The sequence below is a fragment of the Artibeus jamaicensis genome, unplaced genomic scaffold (assembly GCF_021234435.1).
Source record: "Artibeus jamaicensis isolate MK-2021 breed Jamaican fruit bat unplaced genomic scaffold, CSHL_Jam_final scaffold_369, whole genome shotgun sequence".
Lineage (NCBI taxonomy): Eukaryota > Metazoa > Chordata > Mammalia > Chiroptera > Phyllostomidae > Artibeus > Artibeus jamaicensis.
The window spans coordinates 25433063-25452386 of NW_026522042.1; the positions used below are offsets into that span (position 1 = coordinate 25433063).

Below are 19324 nucleotides of genomic sequence, written 5' to 3' on the forward strand. Positions count from 1 at the left end.
CGTGTTGTTTTATGAGTAAAAATGGAAAAAGATTCTTTTTGGAGTTTCTTACCTATGTTTTTTAGCACATTATTCCCATGGGTACATTTAAATTAAGAAAAACTATTTCCTGTTTCATATTTGATATGTTGCTGTACCAAATTTATTTGATAGCACAGTTGTTTACTTGGTGTTGTTAGAATAGTGATCACAGTAATAAAAGCCACTTGCTATGTTCCATCAATCTATACAGCTATTATAATGATTCTGCCCCAAACCATAACAATGTTTGAACCTTATGTCCTGACTCCTAAGTGTTAATGGTGAGCACTGTTGCTTTTCCCAGTAAGAATGGTCTCTAAGAAGGAAATGGCTTTTTCATTGCCAAGTTTAAATTTTTAAATACTGTATTAACGTAGAGGGATTTAACAGGAAGCTAAACAACAAAACAAACAAGCAAGCAGAATAAAAGCAAAGACACTGAAATAGAGAACAAGGGGACAGCAACCAGAGGGGAGAGGGGAGGGAATTTAAGAGGGAAAAAAGGGGAGGGATTTGGAGGAACAAATATGAAGGACTCAGGGACAAGAACTAAGGGGGGTGGAAATGGGAGGGAGGTGGGGAGCATGGGGCAGGGTGGGCTGGGATGGGAGAAGTAGAAAACTGTACTTGAAAAATAACTAAATAAAATTTTTAAAAAATAGAGGGATTTTCAACTCATCAGGATTTGTGTTGCAGACACTAAGTTAGTAGGAGTTATGATTCTTACTGGGAATAGGGACATCAGGCTTGAGTGCTCAATGGGAAGCTCTTCTGCTCTTGTGGTCAAGGAGCAGGGCAGGAACTCCACAAGATCCTTTCCCGACCTCACACTGTAACACTCCGTGTTAGGGTCATGGGGGACGTTTCTGGGTGGGTGACTGAAAAGTCAACTGGTGTTATTACTCTAGATTTCATGCATATTATTTGCAGACCTTGTTGAACAGAATAATAAAACCACCCTTCATCTAAATTTCAAAAAGCTTTCATTACGGGAAATTGAAGCAGTTAACGAAAGCAAAGAAAATTGTGTACTGGACTTCCACGTCCATATTACGTAGATCCAGTGACTATCAACACATGGCCAGTCTTGTTTCATTTATACCCCCAACCTTTGTACTGCAAATCCCAGCCATCATATCATTCCATGTGTACACTAGTCCTCTAGTTTCCCTTTTCATTTAAAAAAAGCACCAAGAAAGTTCTGAAATTTTTAAGTTTTTCATGGATGCATAAAATGTCAGTGGTTACCCACATCAGCTTTATTCCTTTCTCTGCTGCCTTCTCCTCCTTACGTTTCTGCTGCAGACCATGGTGACTTGAGATGATCAGGGTGGGCAGTGCTTTACATGGCACTTAGGAACTGGGAGTCACTAAGCTACTGAGGGAGATGGGAGAAAACTCTGAACAGCTGTGAGGTTGGAAAGTGAATCATTTCTAGGTTTGTTAAGACATTCATCCTCCAGACACAACGGGGCCCAAATCACTGATTTTTCAGGGTGCTTCCAACTCTGTGATTTCACAAATGATTTTGACAGTATATGTGCGGAATCTTTATGAAGCCGAACAAATAGAAACAGAGATGAAAGTGGTGGTTGCCAGGGATTGAGGGGTGGGTAGGGGAAATGGGGAGATGTTGGTCAAAATGTTTAAACTTTCAATTATAAGATGAATAAGTTCTGGGGATGTAATGTACAGTGTGGTGACTATATGAATAATATTGTGTTGTGTGCTTGACATTTTCTGAGAGAGCAGATGTATTTTAAAATTTTTTAACATCCAGTTTATTTGGGTCGCATTGGTTGATAAAATTATATAGATTTGAAGCGCTACAATTCTGTAGCACTTCGTCTATATTTCATTGTGTGTTCACCACCCAAAGTCAAATCTCTTTCTGTCGTCATATATTTGATCTTCTTCACCCTTTACTACCTCCCTCCACCCTCCTTTCTCTCTTGTAACCACCATGCCATTGTCTGTGTCTGTGGGTTTTTGTTTGACTTGTTTGTGTTTGTCACTTTAAATTTTATAGTCCACGTATGAGTGAAATCTTACAGTTCTTGACTTTTTCCATCTGACTTATTTTGCTTAGCATGATATTCTCATGATCCATCCATGTTGTCACAAGTGACAGTACCTCATCTTTTCTTGTGGCTGAGCAGTGTTTTATTGTATATATGTACCCAGTCGTCTACTGAAGGACCCTTTGGTTGCTTCCATGTCTTGGACACTGTAAATAAGGCTGCAACAAACATATGGTAACTTTATTCTTAGTTTTTTGAGGAACCTCCATACTGTTTTCATAGTGGCTGTACCAGTTTACATTCCTACCAACAGTGAATGACTACCTATTTCTTCACAAACTCTTTAACACTTGTTATTAATTGTCTTGTTGATGATAGCCATTTACTAGGTGTGAGGTATATCTCATTGTATTTCTGATTTACATTTCCCTAATAGCAAGCAAAGTTGAGCATCTTTTCATATATCTGTTGGCCATTTGTATGTCTTGGAAATATCTATTCAGGTCTTCTGCCCATTTTTCAACTGGATATTTTTTTCTGTTAATTGTATGAGTTCTTTTGTTGTTGTTGTTTGGATATTGACCCCTTAATGGAAATGTTGTTTGCATGTATCTTCTTCCATTCAGTGGTTGTCTTTTTGTTTTGATGAGGGTTTCTTTTGCGATGTAGGAGCTTTTTAGTTTGATATGGTCCCATTCATTTATTTTTATTTTTACCTCCCTTGACTTTGAGGTCAAATTCATAAAGTCCTCTCAAAGACCAAGGTCCATAGTTTAGTACCTATGCTTTCTTTGATGTAATTTATTGTTTCAGGTCTTGTATTTAGGTCTTTGATCCATTTTGAATTAATTTTTATGTATGGTGACTAATAACAGGCAGTCTAGTTTCATTCTTTTGCATGCGGTTTTTCAATTTTCTCAGGATCATTTATTGAAGAGACTTTCTTTTTCTCCATTGTATGCTTTTGGCTCCTTTGTCAAAATTATTTGCCCGTATACATGTGGGTTTATTTCTGGGCTCTCGATTATGTCATCTTTCTGGGTGTCTGTTTTTTTCCCCTGCTGTGCTGTTTTGATTAGTGTCACTTTGTAGTATAATTTGAAGTCAGGGAATGTGATACTGCTGGCTTTGTTTTTGTTTTTTTTCCCCAGGATTTCCTTGTCTGTTTGGGGTCTTTTGTCATTCTATGCAAATCTGATGACTTTTTGTTCTAGTTCTCTAAAAAATGACATTGGGATTTTGATGGGGATTGCATCAAAACTCTGTACATTGCTTCGGGTAATATGGACATTTTAACCATGTTGATTTTTCCAGTCCATGAACACAGAATATCATTCCATTTCTTTGTATCTTCTGTAATTTTTAAAAATAATGTCTTAGAGTTTTCATTATATAGGTCCTTCACATCCTTTGTTAAAGAGAACAAATTTTAAGTGCTCCCAAGATGTACATGAAAAATGATAACTATGAGGTGATAGGTGTGTTAATTAACTTGATTGTGATAATCTTTTCACTATTTATACCAAATCATCACATTACACACCTTAAATATATGAAATTTTTATTTATCAATTATGCTTCAATAAAGCTGAAAAAAAAGAGCTAGTGCTTGATCACAGTTGCTATGAAAACAAATAAATCCAAAGTTCAAGCCCACAGATTGTATGCCCCGAGAGATAAAAGAGTTAAGGACATCTCTAGTCCAATTTATACTTTGTCTACCTTATGCACATAACACCATTTCATTGGAAAACTCCAGGTGACCAATCAGATGATATCAGCATGTAAAGCTTATATTACCAACAATGGAACTGCTTCCGTGTGGAGCCAGCCACAGGATGTTGTTGTGGAAAAAATATTATCTGCAATTAAACTTAAGCAGGTAATGACCAGCCTAATGATATATTTAGATAATGCTTCATTATTTTATGTTGTTCTTGGTGATGCATGTTAAATTATTTAGCAATTAGTATATTCTTGGTTGCTAAAAAAAGCAGTAATTCTTTACTGTTAAGAAAGTTACATATTAAGAAAACTTTCTGGAAAACCTGTGTACTTATATCTACTTTCTTTGGGGGCTTCCTAAGTCCGAACACCCATTAAGTCCTGAAGATACAAAGATGACTAAGATAAGTAAGGTTATCCTAAGCTTCTTGTAGATGAATGGGGTGAGAGACACAGAGCGAGGCTGCTGCTAACATGGCAGGACGAATGTGGGACGGCTGCCTTTCTGAGTTTCATTAGGAATAATTAGGACTTTGCTAGATCAGAGGGTGGGAGAAGGTGGTATTCCAGGCTGATGGACGAGTGAGTGGAAAGGCAGGACACTGGAAGGACCTGCAGTTCCATCCGAGTGTTGCCATCGCCTTTGCCGAAGAGCATAAGGTTGATATCTTTGTTGTTCTCCCTTTCTTATATTGTGCTTTTTCAATTTTGAGGAATACCAGTGCTGCTTTCACAAGACAAAACAAAAGCTAAAACAAGATCCAAATGAAAAACAATTTGAATTCAGCGAGATGTATATTTTTGGAAAATTTGAAACCTTCCACCGACGGCTTACTAAGATACTGGACATTTTTACAACGTTTCAGACATATTCAGTCCTGCAAGATTCTAAAATTGAAGGCCTGGAAGACATGGCCACTAAATACCAGGTATTGTTTGAAAACTAAACTTGCTGCTCTAATCTAGAACTAAAACTCTGATATTTTATGCAAATAACTATGTTTAGAATGATTCATATAGTTCCTACTGTGAAATATAAACCCATAGCCCTTAACCAATACAGAAATTAGATTTATTTGAGAATTATGTAATGGTGCTATTATGTTCTTTTCAGGTATGTGGTTATTATAATGGCTCCCCAATTGTCTGAAATTAATCATCATTAGTAAAAGTGTTTTCATTAGTAGCACAAGAAAAGCATTTCGATGGAACTCATCCCTGCACTTACTCATACAGGGCATATTTGAGGAAGCAAATGCTATGTGTCAGGCGTTCGTTGATGCTGAGTGTTTTGTTACCATCTCTGCATTTCAGCATTTTGTTTGGACGCATGTCAAAAATAAAAGGGACTGAATTTGATTTTAGCTATTTAGTCTAGTTATTTTGATATTTAACTGCTTTATCTTATAAGGACATATACGTGACTAATCATAGTTTTTAAAGTGGACACCATGATTTAATAATATTCCGAAAATTAAACAATTTACAAACAAAATGTGTTTTCAGTTTTTAATGAGGATGTAGTAAATATTTTTCTTATTGGTTTTTCAGTGATTCTGTAACTTAGATGTTTTTGTACTTGAACTTGAAAAAGATCATATTGTTTATTGCAAAACTTTTATGCTCTAACAGTTTAGGCCAGTCTAAGGGCTCTTTTTCATCTCCTGAATGTATTAGGTTTTGGAAGAGAAAAAAAAACTTTCCTTAATGTAAGTAGGAAACATTTTAGGTGACTCCTGTGTAATTTTGCATGGTAGAAAATCTGTACTTTGAAGGTGACACTTTTGTAAGACAAGAAGCAATATATTCACTTATTTTTCAATTTGGAATCTATTTTCTATTTTTAATGAGAAAATAACTTTGAAATACATTTCAAAGTTTATCTTTGAATGAGAAGTTGAACTATACACCTAAATGCAGATAAAGGCAGTTCTAACCTGATAAAAATACCGGGAAGAAAAACCAAAAATCTGAAATGAAATACCAATTAAAGTTGATGGGCCAGAGGCAGTGAGATAACAGGTAGATGGTGCAGGAAAGTGTACGGGAAGATTTTTGTGTTTGTACCAGTGTTAGAAGCTCACAGTGGCATCCACAGAAATGAATCTCAGGCTCTTTGCCTGGCTATCAGGCCCTGCCCACCCCTCCCACCTCCTCACCTGTTCCTCTTCTCCTCATTCTATGCTCTCCAGACATTGTTTTATGGTCAGCTAGGCATACCTTTTTTTCTGGAAAATTCTACCTCTTGATTTTTACAGAGTTATTTCCTCTTTAGCCTCCAGATACTGATTTAAATGAGCCTCTAAATTGTCTTTCTTGACTTTGGTTTTGCCTCAATCATTCTTTGTCACATAATTCCTTTTATCACTATCTAAAATTATCCTGTTCATTTGTTTGTGACTGCATAGATTCTGAATCCCTATGTCCCCCACCAAAGATGTAAGTTCCCCCAGGGCGGGAACATTCGTCTCGTTCATTTCTGTGTCTTCATAATTAACTGGCACATAACAGATGTGCAATACATACATTATTTCACTCATATGTGGAATATGAAACTGAAACTCATAGACACAGACAACCGTGTGGTGGTTACCAGAGGGAAGGGGGTGGGAGGGGTTGTAAAGGGTAGAGGCCAAATGTGCAGTGACAGAAGATGGTTTGCCTTTGGGTGGGGGGCACACAATGCAATGTACAGGTCACATATCATAGAAATATACACTTGAAACATGTATGATCTTATTAACCTATGTCATCCCAATAAATTGAGTTTTAAAAATAAATAAATAAAAATAGTACTTTCTTAAATATGTCAAATTAGTGGTTTAGTAGATTGAGCTTGATTAGTTGGTTTAAAGGTCACAATTAATTGATTTATTTACTTAATACTTTTAAGTGACCATTAAACCCAATCATAGAGCAGAATTTTGTGAGGGCCCAAATCTTTTAAATTAGCATGTTAAAATGTAGAATGTAGCTTTTTCATATTTCTTTTACATACTTCCTATAACACATAGCATTATAGGTAGCATTATATATATAGTTTCTAAATAGAATTAATTTTGTAGTTATATAGCATGAAAGAATAGGTTGCTCTAACTAGTAAACTTGACTCATGGAGTTATGCAGGTTATATGCTTCTGTCTATTAAGGTGTTTGAATAGATGTATAAATGGAAATGACTTTGAAGAGGAGATTGCAGAAGGAGGCCCAACATTCTTCATAAAAATTATATGCTTGTGTGTCAACAGTGTGGGCTCCCGAGTTTGACAATGGCTTAGTACCTAGTTAAGAATGATCACAGCGCATTATAGCTCATTATTCAGAGCAAACAAAACTTTGGATAATAGTGTTTTCAAGGAGATGAATTGCCTAATTTGTACTCTTGTAGTCACAGACTGCAGCTCTGCAGGGAGAAGGAAGCAATTAATTCCTGAGTCTTTAAATGGTAGATTGTGGTTTGACATTTTATTTAAGACATTTGGGGCTTAGAAGATAGTATTTTACCTGTAGATGTTATAACTGTTTTCTTCCTAAGTTTGTGTTCTGTTAAAGTCTTATTTATTTTATGTGAGAAGTCAAACTTCAATAAAACATATTTTAGTAACTTCTACTCTGGGCTTCTTTTTTATTGTTTCAGATGAGATTAGCAAGAAATTTTTAGGGAAAACATTTCTACTTTTTAGATGGGATCTTTATTTCTTTATTTTGCATTTTTCTTCAAAAATACATACAGCTTCATGAAAAATGTTTTCCACATGACTTCTGTGAAGGTAGCAGGCAACATTATACAGCTGTAATGAGCATTAAGCAATGTAACTAAAGAAATAGGCTCTGTTTAAGTTGCTTTCTTGGTAATGATTGTTCATTCTGCATTTAAAGGTTATATTTAATTAAGTGATACCAGAATATTGAAATATTGTCTTATTTCTTTCATAACATTTCAGGGTATTGTTGCCACCATAAAGAAAAAAGAATATAATTTCTTAGACCAGCGGAAAATGGATTTTGACCAGGATTATGAAGAGTTTTGCAAGCAGATGAATGGCCTTCATGTAGGTCATGTAAAATTCATGTTGACGGTCATGTGTTTATTTTTTCTGTTCTGTGTAAAGCTGCTAATCATTACCCATTATAAGGGAGAGGTGTCTTCATCATGGAGGTGACTGATAGCAGCCCTGTCCTGGGCCTTTTTGATTTCAGGTTAATAATTGAAGGCTCTTTTTCATAGATTAAAGAGCTGGCAATATAACTTTGGATAATGATTTGTAATCACAGACGTCTGCATGTTTTCCATCTTAGTTCTTAGACAATTAACTTTCATATTCTGTTGAAAGGTAGTGTTATTAGAATGCATAAATTTGTTTCCATTTGTTACTTTATAGCAGTGATTATGAGCAGAGGTCATTTAATCAAATGGTGAGTGACATGTAGCAGATCTGGAAGGCAGGGCTGCAGCTGGCCTTAGAAACAGTAGCACTAGGACTGACTCAGCATCTGGACCCCTTTCTCTCCTCCTGAGCCCCCAGCCCCACCACCCCTCCTCACTGCAGACCAGCCATCTTGACTTTCAGTCCACATGAACAGTGGATGACTGTCGTCAGCTTCCGAGAACATATCACAGGTTCAGCCCACGCCAAATTCCTAAAGAACATGTTGGGTTGGCCAGTTCTTGTGGGGTGTCTGGCCCTGGGTCATGTGGTAAAGCAGGTGCAGTGGCACCCCTGTGGTTGTTGGGAATGCCTGACCTCAGAGGAGGGGACTCGAGGAGGGGAAGGTGGGGTTGTCCTACTATGGTAGACAACTCACTAGGTGTCTGCCATAATTCATATGCAGACTTCTTTTCATCTCGGTGAGGTGAAAATTTGTACCATTCTGATTATTAAAGGAAAATTGCCACCTGTCACTTCTTTTCCAGAATTTTTGGCTTGAAATAAGTTGGTACACCTAAAGGGAAAAAGAACTCTGAGGTATTTTTGGAGTGGTGGGTTCCATAGTAGAAGAAATCATTGTAAAACCAGCTAATTCTATATATCAGGTACTGTTCTAAGTACTTGATAGGCATTAATTCATTGCATGCTCACAATCATCCTATAAAGCGGGTGTTTGTAGTGTCCTCATTTTGCAGGAAAGCAAACTGAGGCACCGTGACGTTAGGTGATGTGCCCAAAGTCACAGAGACAGCAAGTGGTAGTGTGGGGTTAAGCCCAGGCAGTCTGGCTCTAGTGTTCAAGTACTTAACCTTTATGTTGTAAGACAGATTTCAGCTGATGGGATACCTGTATGAATTTAAGCAATGACCGCTATTGGGGCTGATTCAGACTTAAGGATGGTGCATCTTGATCTCTTCTGGTTGGAAATTGTTGGACAGTGGCAGACCCTGATTCTGTGCTCTGTGGTCAATGTGTAAGTGTCAGGTCTTCACCTGTTTCCCAGCAGTTTCTGATACATGGCACATCAGTAGCTTATATGTGGAATATAGGTCGATGGTGAACATGTTGAGGTCAGGAATCCTGTTCATTTCTATTTCTGTCTCCAGGGCCTAGTGGGGGGCACTTTATACAATTGGAGAGCAAAGAACGTTTGCTGAATTAAAGTGTGAGGAATGAATTCATAAGAACTAGATTTATTGTAATTAAACAAGCACTTACTGTTCATCAATTATGTATTAGGCTTTTATGCCATGCATTATAAATACAGAAATAAATCAAGTAGATTTGCTCTCAAAACCCACAGTACACAGAAGGCAAATATGTGCCATGATAGAAATACAAGTACATATATGTTAGAAGTATTGTACCAGGCATTGAGGATGGAAACATCATAGTCCAGAGAAGTTCTAAGGAAACTTAGAGGGAGGACAAACCTACAAAACATTGTATAGAATACTAGAATTGCTACAACCTGCAAGGCAGGATGTGAGCCTAGCAGAAGAACAGCCCATACTTCGAGAGGAGGTAGTGCTTGCAGAACAGTGTTCATCTTTTCCAAGTAAATGGGGGGAAATGAGTGGGATGGTGAGACCTTTTCAAGCTGGTGACCACTTTTTATAACCAAGAATATAATTTTATAATTGTTCTATAGCCTGGTTTTAAGCATTATTTATAGACATTAGCTCCTAGTCTCTTTAACCTTTTCTTACTTAAAAAAACATTTTGAATAGAACAAATGTTATGGCATAATCAATAAAAAAATAAAAGAAAAAAAAGAGAAGGAAATTAAAAGCAAAAAAAAAAACATTTTGACGTTATTACTGTCTTAGCTTCTATCTCATAATAGGCCATTTCTCCCTTCGGTTGAATGACTACTTTTCCTTTGACTTCTTGGTGCCTTTTCCATCCTCATTCTTTTAAATAAACTTTCTACATGTTCTCCTTTAAATAACTCATGAGTTTAGCCCTTGTCTCAGTAGAAATACTGACCTTCCCACTGCAGTGGATGAATGAGTGAGGGGACATTCTTGGAGGCAGGAATGGAGAGGTTCAGTAACCCTGGTGTCTCCAGGATGAAACCCTGGGGGGTGGGTGGGCTGGGCTATCTGAATGTCTCAGATCAGGGCCATGTCTAGGACTCCACAGCGGAGGCCTCCAGAGCCTGGAATCCTGTCCAGATTTAGAGGTCATGCTGATACTAGTAGGTTGGACAGAAAAACTAAGTAGGGGCTGGGAGCCCAGGAGTGGTAAGAGGGCAAGTGAGTGTGAGGATTCCGTGGTGGACTCCAACAGACTGTAAGATTGGACCTAGTGCTCAGAGAGAAAAGAAGATTAATTTGAGGTCTTTGTGAAGTTACAAGATGGAAACGCAAGGAAAATCAGGTACCAGTGTTTGGGCTCAGGGAAGATTTGCTGGTGTCTGAAGTTGGAGGGAGTAAAAGCATCACAAATGTTCCAGTTCTGCATGGTTTATACTCAGAGATTTTTATGTAATGAGAAAATTTGAGTATTTCTTTAGGTAGTCTAGCTGGGCTGCTCTTTATAGTTTCAGTAGAAGCAGTGAGAAGTGTTGGAAGCACATTAATGGGTGTAGCCGTTCTTCAGCTTTGGGGCTTGCGGGTTGGTGAAGGGGCGTTGTGGTGTGCCCAGAGAGAGCAGCATCTCCTCAAGTGCTGAGTGTTGCCTCTGGGGTTCTGGGTATTCCCCCCTGGTTGTCTTGCCACATTGCTTATGGAAAATCAAGCTTAGCTAGGTACTAATTCTCAGGGCACACGCCGCATCTGGTTCCCTATTTGATCACAACATAAATTAATGATCCCCTTAGAATTGTAGAGGCTCAAAACTCCTGTCTAGTAAATTGAGAAGAAGAATTAATTGGAATGTTCCCTTGAAGCACAGAATAGAAAATAATGAAATAATTTTTCTGTCTTTTACTTAATTCAGGTTAGATTTTAATGACAACTTTGTGCTAAATATTAAAATGAACAAAATAAATCACATGCTCCATTTTTTGATTGTGGTTATTTTTATGTTTTATTTTTGGACAAATTTGTACAATGGTATAAGATATGCGAGGTTCTTGGGACAAGCCATAATGAAAAACATTTCGGAAGATAGATTTGAGGGCTTTAAGAAATTGCTATTTAGGTCATTCTTTTTGAACTCATCTTCTCAGGAGATATTTATCTATTTTGTCCTGCAGGGGTCTTGTGGTTCTGGGCTGTGGAAGTGTTTCTATAGAGTGGTGTTGCATTTCTTCTGCCAGGCCCTAGGGGCTCTGCCAACCCAGACTGCTCTTATGTTAACTTCTTGGGCTCGACCTCTCTGCTCCTGAGTAAACTCAGACCCCTCTCCCAGGTGTGGCACGGGCATAGGGTTTTGACTGCTCCAGGACAGGGGTCAGTAAATTGCATCCCTGGGCCCAATTCTGCCCAGCCTGGTTGTTTTAGGCTGCCTTTGTGGTACAGTAGTCAGTGAATGGTAGTGAAAAAGACAAACCTGTGTCCTGTGAAGGGGAAAATACTTATCGCCCAGCTCTTGTGGAGGAAGTAAAGGGCCTGTTTTTGTCCATTCACACCTCTGGCCAGATGGCAACCACCCCTGACACCCCACTTTCCCCAACTTGCATACAGTCTAACCCTCCTGCATGGGCTAGGCTGCACTTCAAGGGGGCTGGCTGGCTTTCTGCAGGGATCTGCTGAGAGTGTTGGGACCCCACAACTTCACCCCCCTGCTGTGGCGACCCCCAGGCTCTGCCACAGGTCAACTCCTGTGACTGCCCTGGCTTTCAGGCCCCTCTTTGTTTTGGCTTCTGGGCATTTATCTTTCTTCCAAGCTCAGGTGAGTATTAAGTTTTCTGTTACATTCTGTCCTGTATTATATGTGTTTGTAGAAAATGGGAAGTTCTTTTATCGTGATGATAAATAGGACTTTTCCTAATGGTAATCCATTGTTCATAATCAGAGCTTATTCTGTTTTAGAATCAGTTGCAGAAGTTCATGGATGCTACATTTGAAAAGATTCAAAACACAAATCAAGCTCTGAGCATGTTAAAGAAATTTGAAAGGTAAAAATTGAGAATAGTTTTCTAAGTTCTATTTTCTAAAATTGGGATAATGTGAACATAGTTTACCTTACAGTATTATTGGTATTATTATTTCATATTCTACTGGAAAGAAAATCTCTTGACATTCTGGATAACAGGGCACAGTTTCTCAGTTCTTCAGAGCATTAGGAGCTTTTTTTTTCTCAGCTTTGAAGCAGCTTTGACTGCCTATCATTGTCTTACTCGATGTTTAATAATTCAAAAAAAGCTTATCTAGTTTTTCCTAGATTTTAAGGATTGATACTTTATTTTAAAAATCACTTTATTGAGATCTGATGGATTGATACACTAATTTGATTTTTAAAATTAGTCAAATAACTTACTTTCTTCTGTTAGCATATGTTGTAAAATGCCTTAATAAAGGAGATTTCTAGATACCACCTCATTAATTAAAGCTTTTCACTTTTTAAACAATAAGATTGAACATACCCAACCTTGGTATTGATAACAAATACCAGCGTATCCTTGAAAACTATGCGGCTGACATTGACATGATTGCAAAGCTGTATATGAAGCAGAAATGCAATCCTCCTTTGGCCCGATACCAGCCTCCCATTGCTGGGAAGATTTTGTGGGCTCGTCAGCTCTTCCGCAGGATTCAGCAACCAATGCAGCTTTTCCAGCAGCATCCAACTGTGCTACAGACGCCGGGAGCCAAACCTGTGATTCGCAGCTACAATAGGGTGGCCAAAGTCCTCCTGGAGTTTGAGATTCTCTACCACAGGGCGTGGCTTCAACAAGTAAGTCTATACATCAGTGTTCTTCGAAGATGTCTCCATTGTCAATCAATGTGTGTCATTGATTGACACACCCTCTGCCAGCACTGAACAGTTTTGTTTTTGTAGAACGTTTTTGCTTTATAGGTATTTTATAAGACAGGTTTGGTTGACCATAGGTATGTAATCAGTCAAAGAATGTAATATGTCCATGAAGAAAAATAATGATTAATTTTGAAAAAAATCATAGCCAGGTAACAAACTCATTTTTATTTAATTTAGAAACTCATAAGGGGAGAGGTCTTATTTATTGGTTCTTTTACCTGATGGACCAGGATTCTTAGTCAACCTGACTTCTTAATGTGTCAGTGAACACTAGTATGTCCGTTAAACAAAGTCTTAAATTTTCTTTGGCTAAACCAGGTTAATCAAATTACATTTCAAACTCTACCATTCTTTGTAGGTTGGCAAGATTTTTTTTTCTTTGTGTGTATATTTTGGAGGATGAAATTCAGCCTTACCAGGCCTCTAAAGTGGTTTCTCATTTCCCTGGTTCACCTTTTGGTGTCTGAACCAATATAGAGATGTCTCCATAGTGGTATTCATTGCTTTCCCAGATACCCAAAAACCGAGTGTAGCAGGTCTTATGCTACTTTCATTAGGAAAAATAACTGAGTAGTCCTGAAGTCATCAGGGAGCTAAATGGCTTTTGAGAAGCCACCACTAATTTCAGGGTTCACTTACATGTCGGTGTGAGAGAGTCACGACCGAAGCATTTTGTAGAATTGACTGTGCAACATAAGCACCGACAACTTGAAGGCCCTTTCCTGAAGTGAACTTAGGAGTTAGTGGCCCCACTGTCTTTAATTTGAGCAGCTCAGCTCCATGGAATAATAATTCATGATCCTCATTCCCAGGACTGGCCAAGCTAGATACCCTGGGTATGCATGGAAATTTCTAGTAGTGATAATGTTGATCTCTTCTCACAGATTGAAGAAATTCACATAGGACTCGAGGCTTCTTTATTGGTGAAGGCTCCAGGCACAGGAGACTTGTTTGTAAACTTTGACCCTCAGATACTAACTTTATTTAGAGAAACAGAGTGCATGTCACAGATGGGTCTGGAAGTGTCACCACTCGCAGCTGCCCTTTTCCGGAAACGAGATATATACAAAAAGAACTTCAGTAACATGAAGGTATAGTGATTTATTTTTATTTTTATTTTTTGTCCTGGCTAGCCTCAGTTTGCATGAAAAAACAAATGGCAGTGTGTCACCGTGAGGACTAGAAAGTGCCCAGGATAACTGGAGGGGAGTGACTGAGGGGCGAGCGCCATGGACTGAGTTGGTAGAGTTGGTAAGGCTAGATTGTTACAGATCTTGAAAACCAAGGTTATGGGTCTGAGTGTATCAGGGAGCCACAGGAGGAATTTGAGCAGGAGACAAAAAATGCCTTGTGCACTAGAAATCATTCCTACCACTGGTTGAAGAGTAGGTTTTATGGTAACAAGCATGTCAAAGTGAAGCCACTTTGAAGGCTGTTGCACTGGTTCAGGATGGAGATGATGGTGGCTTGAACTAGGATGTCAGCCAAGTTCAAGATCAGTGAATTAGAGAATTATGTCACCAGGCAGGTTATGAGAGAACTCAAGGATGATTCCTTTGTTTTTGGTGTGAGCAACTCAAGGGATTTACTTGAAGTATGGCTGTTATACGTTCCAGTGTAGGTTATGTTCTGCACAACTGGCTCAGCAATGGGTATGGACCCTGAATGGATGTTTCTCTTACAGACATGGCAAAGCCTGGAACTAGTTTGTTTTGGGGGACAGGAGGGAGTCAGTGCTCCCATCTTAAGTATAAACTGATTTTTTAGAGATCAAAGTGGAGGTGTTATCCATATAGATAGATGTGTAAGTCTGGAGTTGATCACAGAAGTCAAAGTTGAAGATGACATGCATTTGAAAGTCATCAGAATATAGTTGCTGTTTAAAGTTATTGTGCTGTGAGATCTCCAAGATGTAGATAAAGAAAAGCAGAAGGCCTAGACCAAGCCCCAGTGAGCTCCAGTATCAATAGATCTATTAGAAGAGGCCAAGTATGCCAATGAAATTAAGAATTGGCATTTGAAGTGGGAAGAAACTGAGTGTCCAAGAAGCCAAAGGTAAGAAAAGTGTCCTGAGAGAAGGACTGGTCAGCAGTGACAGGTGGTGCCAAGAGGACAGTTGAGATGAGGTCCGAGTTACAGCCATGACATTTGACAACATGAACCATTGTTGCAATATTGTAGTGGTTACCATGATAGGATGAGGCCCATAAGTCCATGGGTTTGCATAATGCTTTATATTTTAAACCATTTTCATGGTTATTATTCCATTAAATATTTTCCATACCTGTGTTAGGTAAGAGCAAATTACTGCAATAATATAGTATAGATGACAAAAGTGTGGCTCAGAAAAGTTAAATGATTTAGCAATCTCATAGCTAGTAAGTTGCAGAAGTGGGACTGGAACCCAGACTTGGAGTTTGCTGCTTTTCTACTCCTCATGTTACATCAAAGTGTTAAAACTGGCAATGGACCAACGTTCCTGAAATGTGGACTCATCACGTACTAGTCAGCAGGTTGGGATTCCCTTTTAGACATTTTTTGCATGTTAGGACTACTGCTTAGTCAAACTGCATATTTACCAAGAAAATAGTATTTTTTACTAAGATAATACTTTTTAAGAATATAAAATTACGGATGATAATTTGGTCCACAAAATTGTTTTAGTAATCTGTACCATGTAGCAACTACCCCTGCAATGTAGGGTGGCCTAAAAACAATTATTGCATTATATCTCATGGTTTTGTGGGTAAAGCATTTAGGCAAGGCTTGCTAGGTGACTCTCCTGTTCTATGTAGCATTGACCAAGGTTTTGTTCAGCTGGCAGATGTTTGATCTCAAGGTTCAAGATGGCCTCATTCTTACGTCTCATTCTTTGGTGGGAATGGCTGGAAGCTTTGCTCAGCTGGGATTAAAAACTGAAGCATCTGTGTGTGACCTTCTGGTATAGAGTCCTCAGGGTAGAATTTCTTCTATGGCGACTCAGGGTTCCAAGAGCAGGTGTTAACAGTAAACAAGGAGGAAGCTGTATGGCCTTTAGGACTGCCTCAGTGTTTCATAACATTACTTCTGTTGTGCTCTGTTGGCATTCATAAGCCCACCCAGATTCAAGGAAAGGGGACATAGATGACCCCCACCCCATAAGAGAGCAGAGGAGAACAGGTTTATAGAATGTTTTAAAATTACCAGAGTTGAAAATGATAGTTCGAGCAAGTCGATTATCATCTGGTTGACATTTATTGTATCTTGGAGGCTGAAAGAGTTAAAGGTTTCTACCCAAAATGAGTGGCTGGTAAGAGCAGATCTATTGGCAAATTTGGGGAACCACCTCAGGGGTTACAGGGTTATTGTGCTGAATATATAACAGAGTTTCAGGCTTCACAGGTATACCAAAATAGTGGAGAACTTGTTTTCTTCATCTGTTCCATGAAAGGCAGTTGGAAGTAGAAAGAGATGAGCCAGTATATACTAATAGTTACAAGTAGAGATTCTGAAGCCAGTCTGATCTGAATTCAAATGATTATCTTTGGGCAAATGCGCTCACCCTCCTAAGCCTTAGTCTCTCATTTATAGAACTGATGAGTAATACTTCATGGGCTTAAAGGATTAGGGTAGGACATGGAAGGGTGATTGTAAGAATTGCTTCCCTAATAGAATAAGTGATGGACAGTGAAGAAAAGGGAGCAGTGGAGAAAAGCTTCAGGAAATTTCGAAAGTGGCTTTTCTGGAAATTGAAAAGATATATAGAAATTATGGAAAAGTATTATATGAAAAAAGGACTATGTGACCCACTTGGTAAATGTTGGGTTTAATGACATTCACAAATTTTACTGGGCCTTTTGCTTACTTCTTACAGTTTTCCCAGAATTGTTAATACTAGTTGACTGTCTAAGAGGGGAGATATTGTATTGGGTTGTCTCCAAAGACCGTATGTTTTTTCTGTAAAAATAAAAGATACATTTTTCATTTTTACCAATAACTTGATTGATTTGGATATTTTGAGTGTGTCAGCTATCTCCAGTATTCTCAATTAATGTCTCAATTTGATCACCATCAACTTCAACTGCTTTACCCTACTCTGGAGCATCATTGCCCAGTGAGAACTCTCTAGCACGAAACTTCACAAACCACTTTTGATGCATTCAATTAGTCACAGCACCTTCTCCAGACACTGCACAAATCTCTTTGCATATCATTTGTGTTTTTACTTTTCTTGAAATAATAAAGCATAATATGCTGCAAATGTGGACTTCCACCAAGATGGAGGCGTAGGTGGAAGCACTGCACCTTCTCACACAACCAAGTTTAAAAACAACAAAGTTTTAAGAACAGAAACGCAGCCAAACCACAGAAAATTGAACTATAAGGAAGTCTGACAATAACAAACCTTTCAGCCAAACCAGTAAGAGGGGCAGAGCCAGCAGCAGAGCAGGGTCGGGTAGGAAAGATCCACTGGACCGACCCAGGCATGCAACCCAGGAGCACAGGCAGCCAAGGGCAGATCCCAGGTGTGGAGAAGTGGGCAGACCCACTGAGGGCACAAGGCGGTGGACTCACTGAGGGCTGACCACGGTCACACATTCGAGTGCAGATAAACTGATGAAGGAGCAAGTGGTGAGACGGACTGCGAAGGCCCCAGTGGCGGAAAGTGGCAGAGGGGACCACCATTGTCCCTCTCTGACCTGCCCCCACATACAGCATCACAAACCAGCGACCTGGGTGGCCCCACCCTGGTGAACACCTCCTCCTACGTTAACAGGCACAGACAGATCAAAACATGGCTCAAGAACAACTCAGAGCCCCAGAGCTGTAAATCTAAGCGATGAAGAAATAGCCAAACTTTCAGATGCACAGTTCAAAACACTGGTGATCAGGATGCTCAAGGAACTGGTTGATTTTAGTCACAAATTAGAGGAACATATGAAGGCAAAACTAATTGAAATGAATGGAAATGCACAGGAAACCAATAGTAATGGAAAGGAAACTGGGACTCAAATCAAAGGAGTGGACCAGAAAGAGGAAAAAAATGACCAAACAGAAAAGGATGAAGAAACAAGAATTCAAAAAAATGAGGAGAGGCTTAGGAACCTCCAGGACATCTTTAAACATTCCAATATCCGAATTATAGGGGTACCAAAAGGGGGAGAGGAACAGCCACGAGTGAAAAACTTATTTGAACAAATAATAAAGGAGAATTTCTCCAATCTGGCAAAGGAAATAGACTTCCAGGAAATCTAGGAAGTTCAGAGAGTCCCAAAGAAGTTGGACCCAAGAAGGAACACACCAAGGCACATCATAATTATATTAGCCAAGATTAAAATGAAGGAGAGAATTCTAGAAGCAGCAAGAGATAAGGGGACAGTCACCTACAGAGGAGTTCTTATCAGACTGTCAGCGGATTTCTCAAAAGAGACCTTACAGGCAAGAAGGGGCTGGAAAGAAGTATTCCAAGTTATGAAATCCAAAGACCTACAACCAAGATTGCTCTATCCAGCAAAGCTTTCATTTAGAATGGAAGGGCAGATAAAGTGCTTCTCAGATAAGACCAAATTCAAGGAGTTCATCATCACCAAGCCCTTATTATATGAAATGCTAAAGGGACTTATCTAAGAAAAATAAGATAAAAAAGATGAACAGTGAAAGGACAGCAAACTCAACAGTTATTAAGAACCAGACCTAAAACAAAAACAAACTAAGAGGACAGCTAGATCAGGAGCAGAACCATAGAAATGAAGATCACATGGAGGGTTAGCAACAGGGGAGTGGGAGGAGGAGAAGGGGGGAGAAGGTACAGAAAATAAGTAGCATAGACGGTAGGTAGAAAATAGATAGGGGGGAGGGCAAGAATAGTATGGGAAATATAGAATCTAAAGAACTTGAGACACGTGGTCATAAACTAAAGGGGGGGACTGGTGGGGGAAGGGTGTGCTTGCAGGGTGGAGGGGAATGAAGGGGGGAATAGGACTGTGATGGCATAATCAATAAAATACCTTTTTTAAAAATATGCTGCAAATGTACATATTTTCTTCCATCTTTAAAATTAAAATGGCTACATAAAAATTCACAAATATTAATTTTTTACATGCACACTGACATGCCAACTGTCATAGTACGATCACAACAAAATTGTTCCAAATGAAGTTGAAGACAACTAAGTGCTGCCAGAGCCGTCTTAGGAAAAAAAACCAAATGAACTTTTTGGTC

At 38.9% G+C, this 19324-nt stretch overlaps 1 protein-coding gene across 1 annotated transcript in view; it reads left to right on the forward strand.

The window, feature by feature from the left end:
* The window catches only part of DNAH5 (dynein axonemal heavy chain 5), a 194236-nt gene that overhangs the window by 15202 nt on the left and 159710 nt on the right, over positions 1-19324 (forward strand). Inside the window, exons 10-15 of the mRNA XM_037154551.2 lie at positions 3802-3924; positions 4481-4696; positions 7712-7819; positions 12178-12263; positions 12721-13042; positions 14008-14214. Coding sequence (XP_037010446.2) covers positions 3802-3924; positions 4481-4696; positions 7712-7819; positions 12178-12263; positions 12721-13042; positions 14008-14214 — 1062 coding nt within the window. The remainder of the gene's footprint in view (positions 1-3801; positions 3925-4480; positions 4697-7711; positions 7820-12177; positions 12264-12720; positions 13043-14007; positions 14215-19324) is intronic.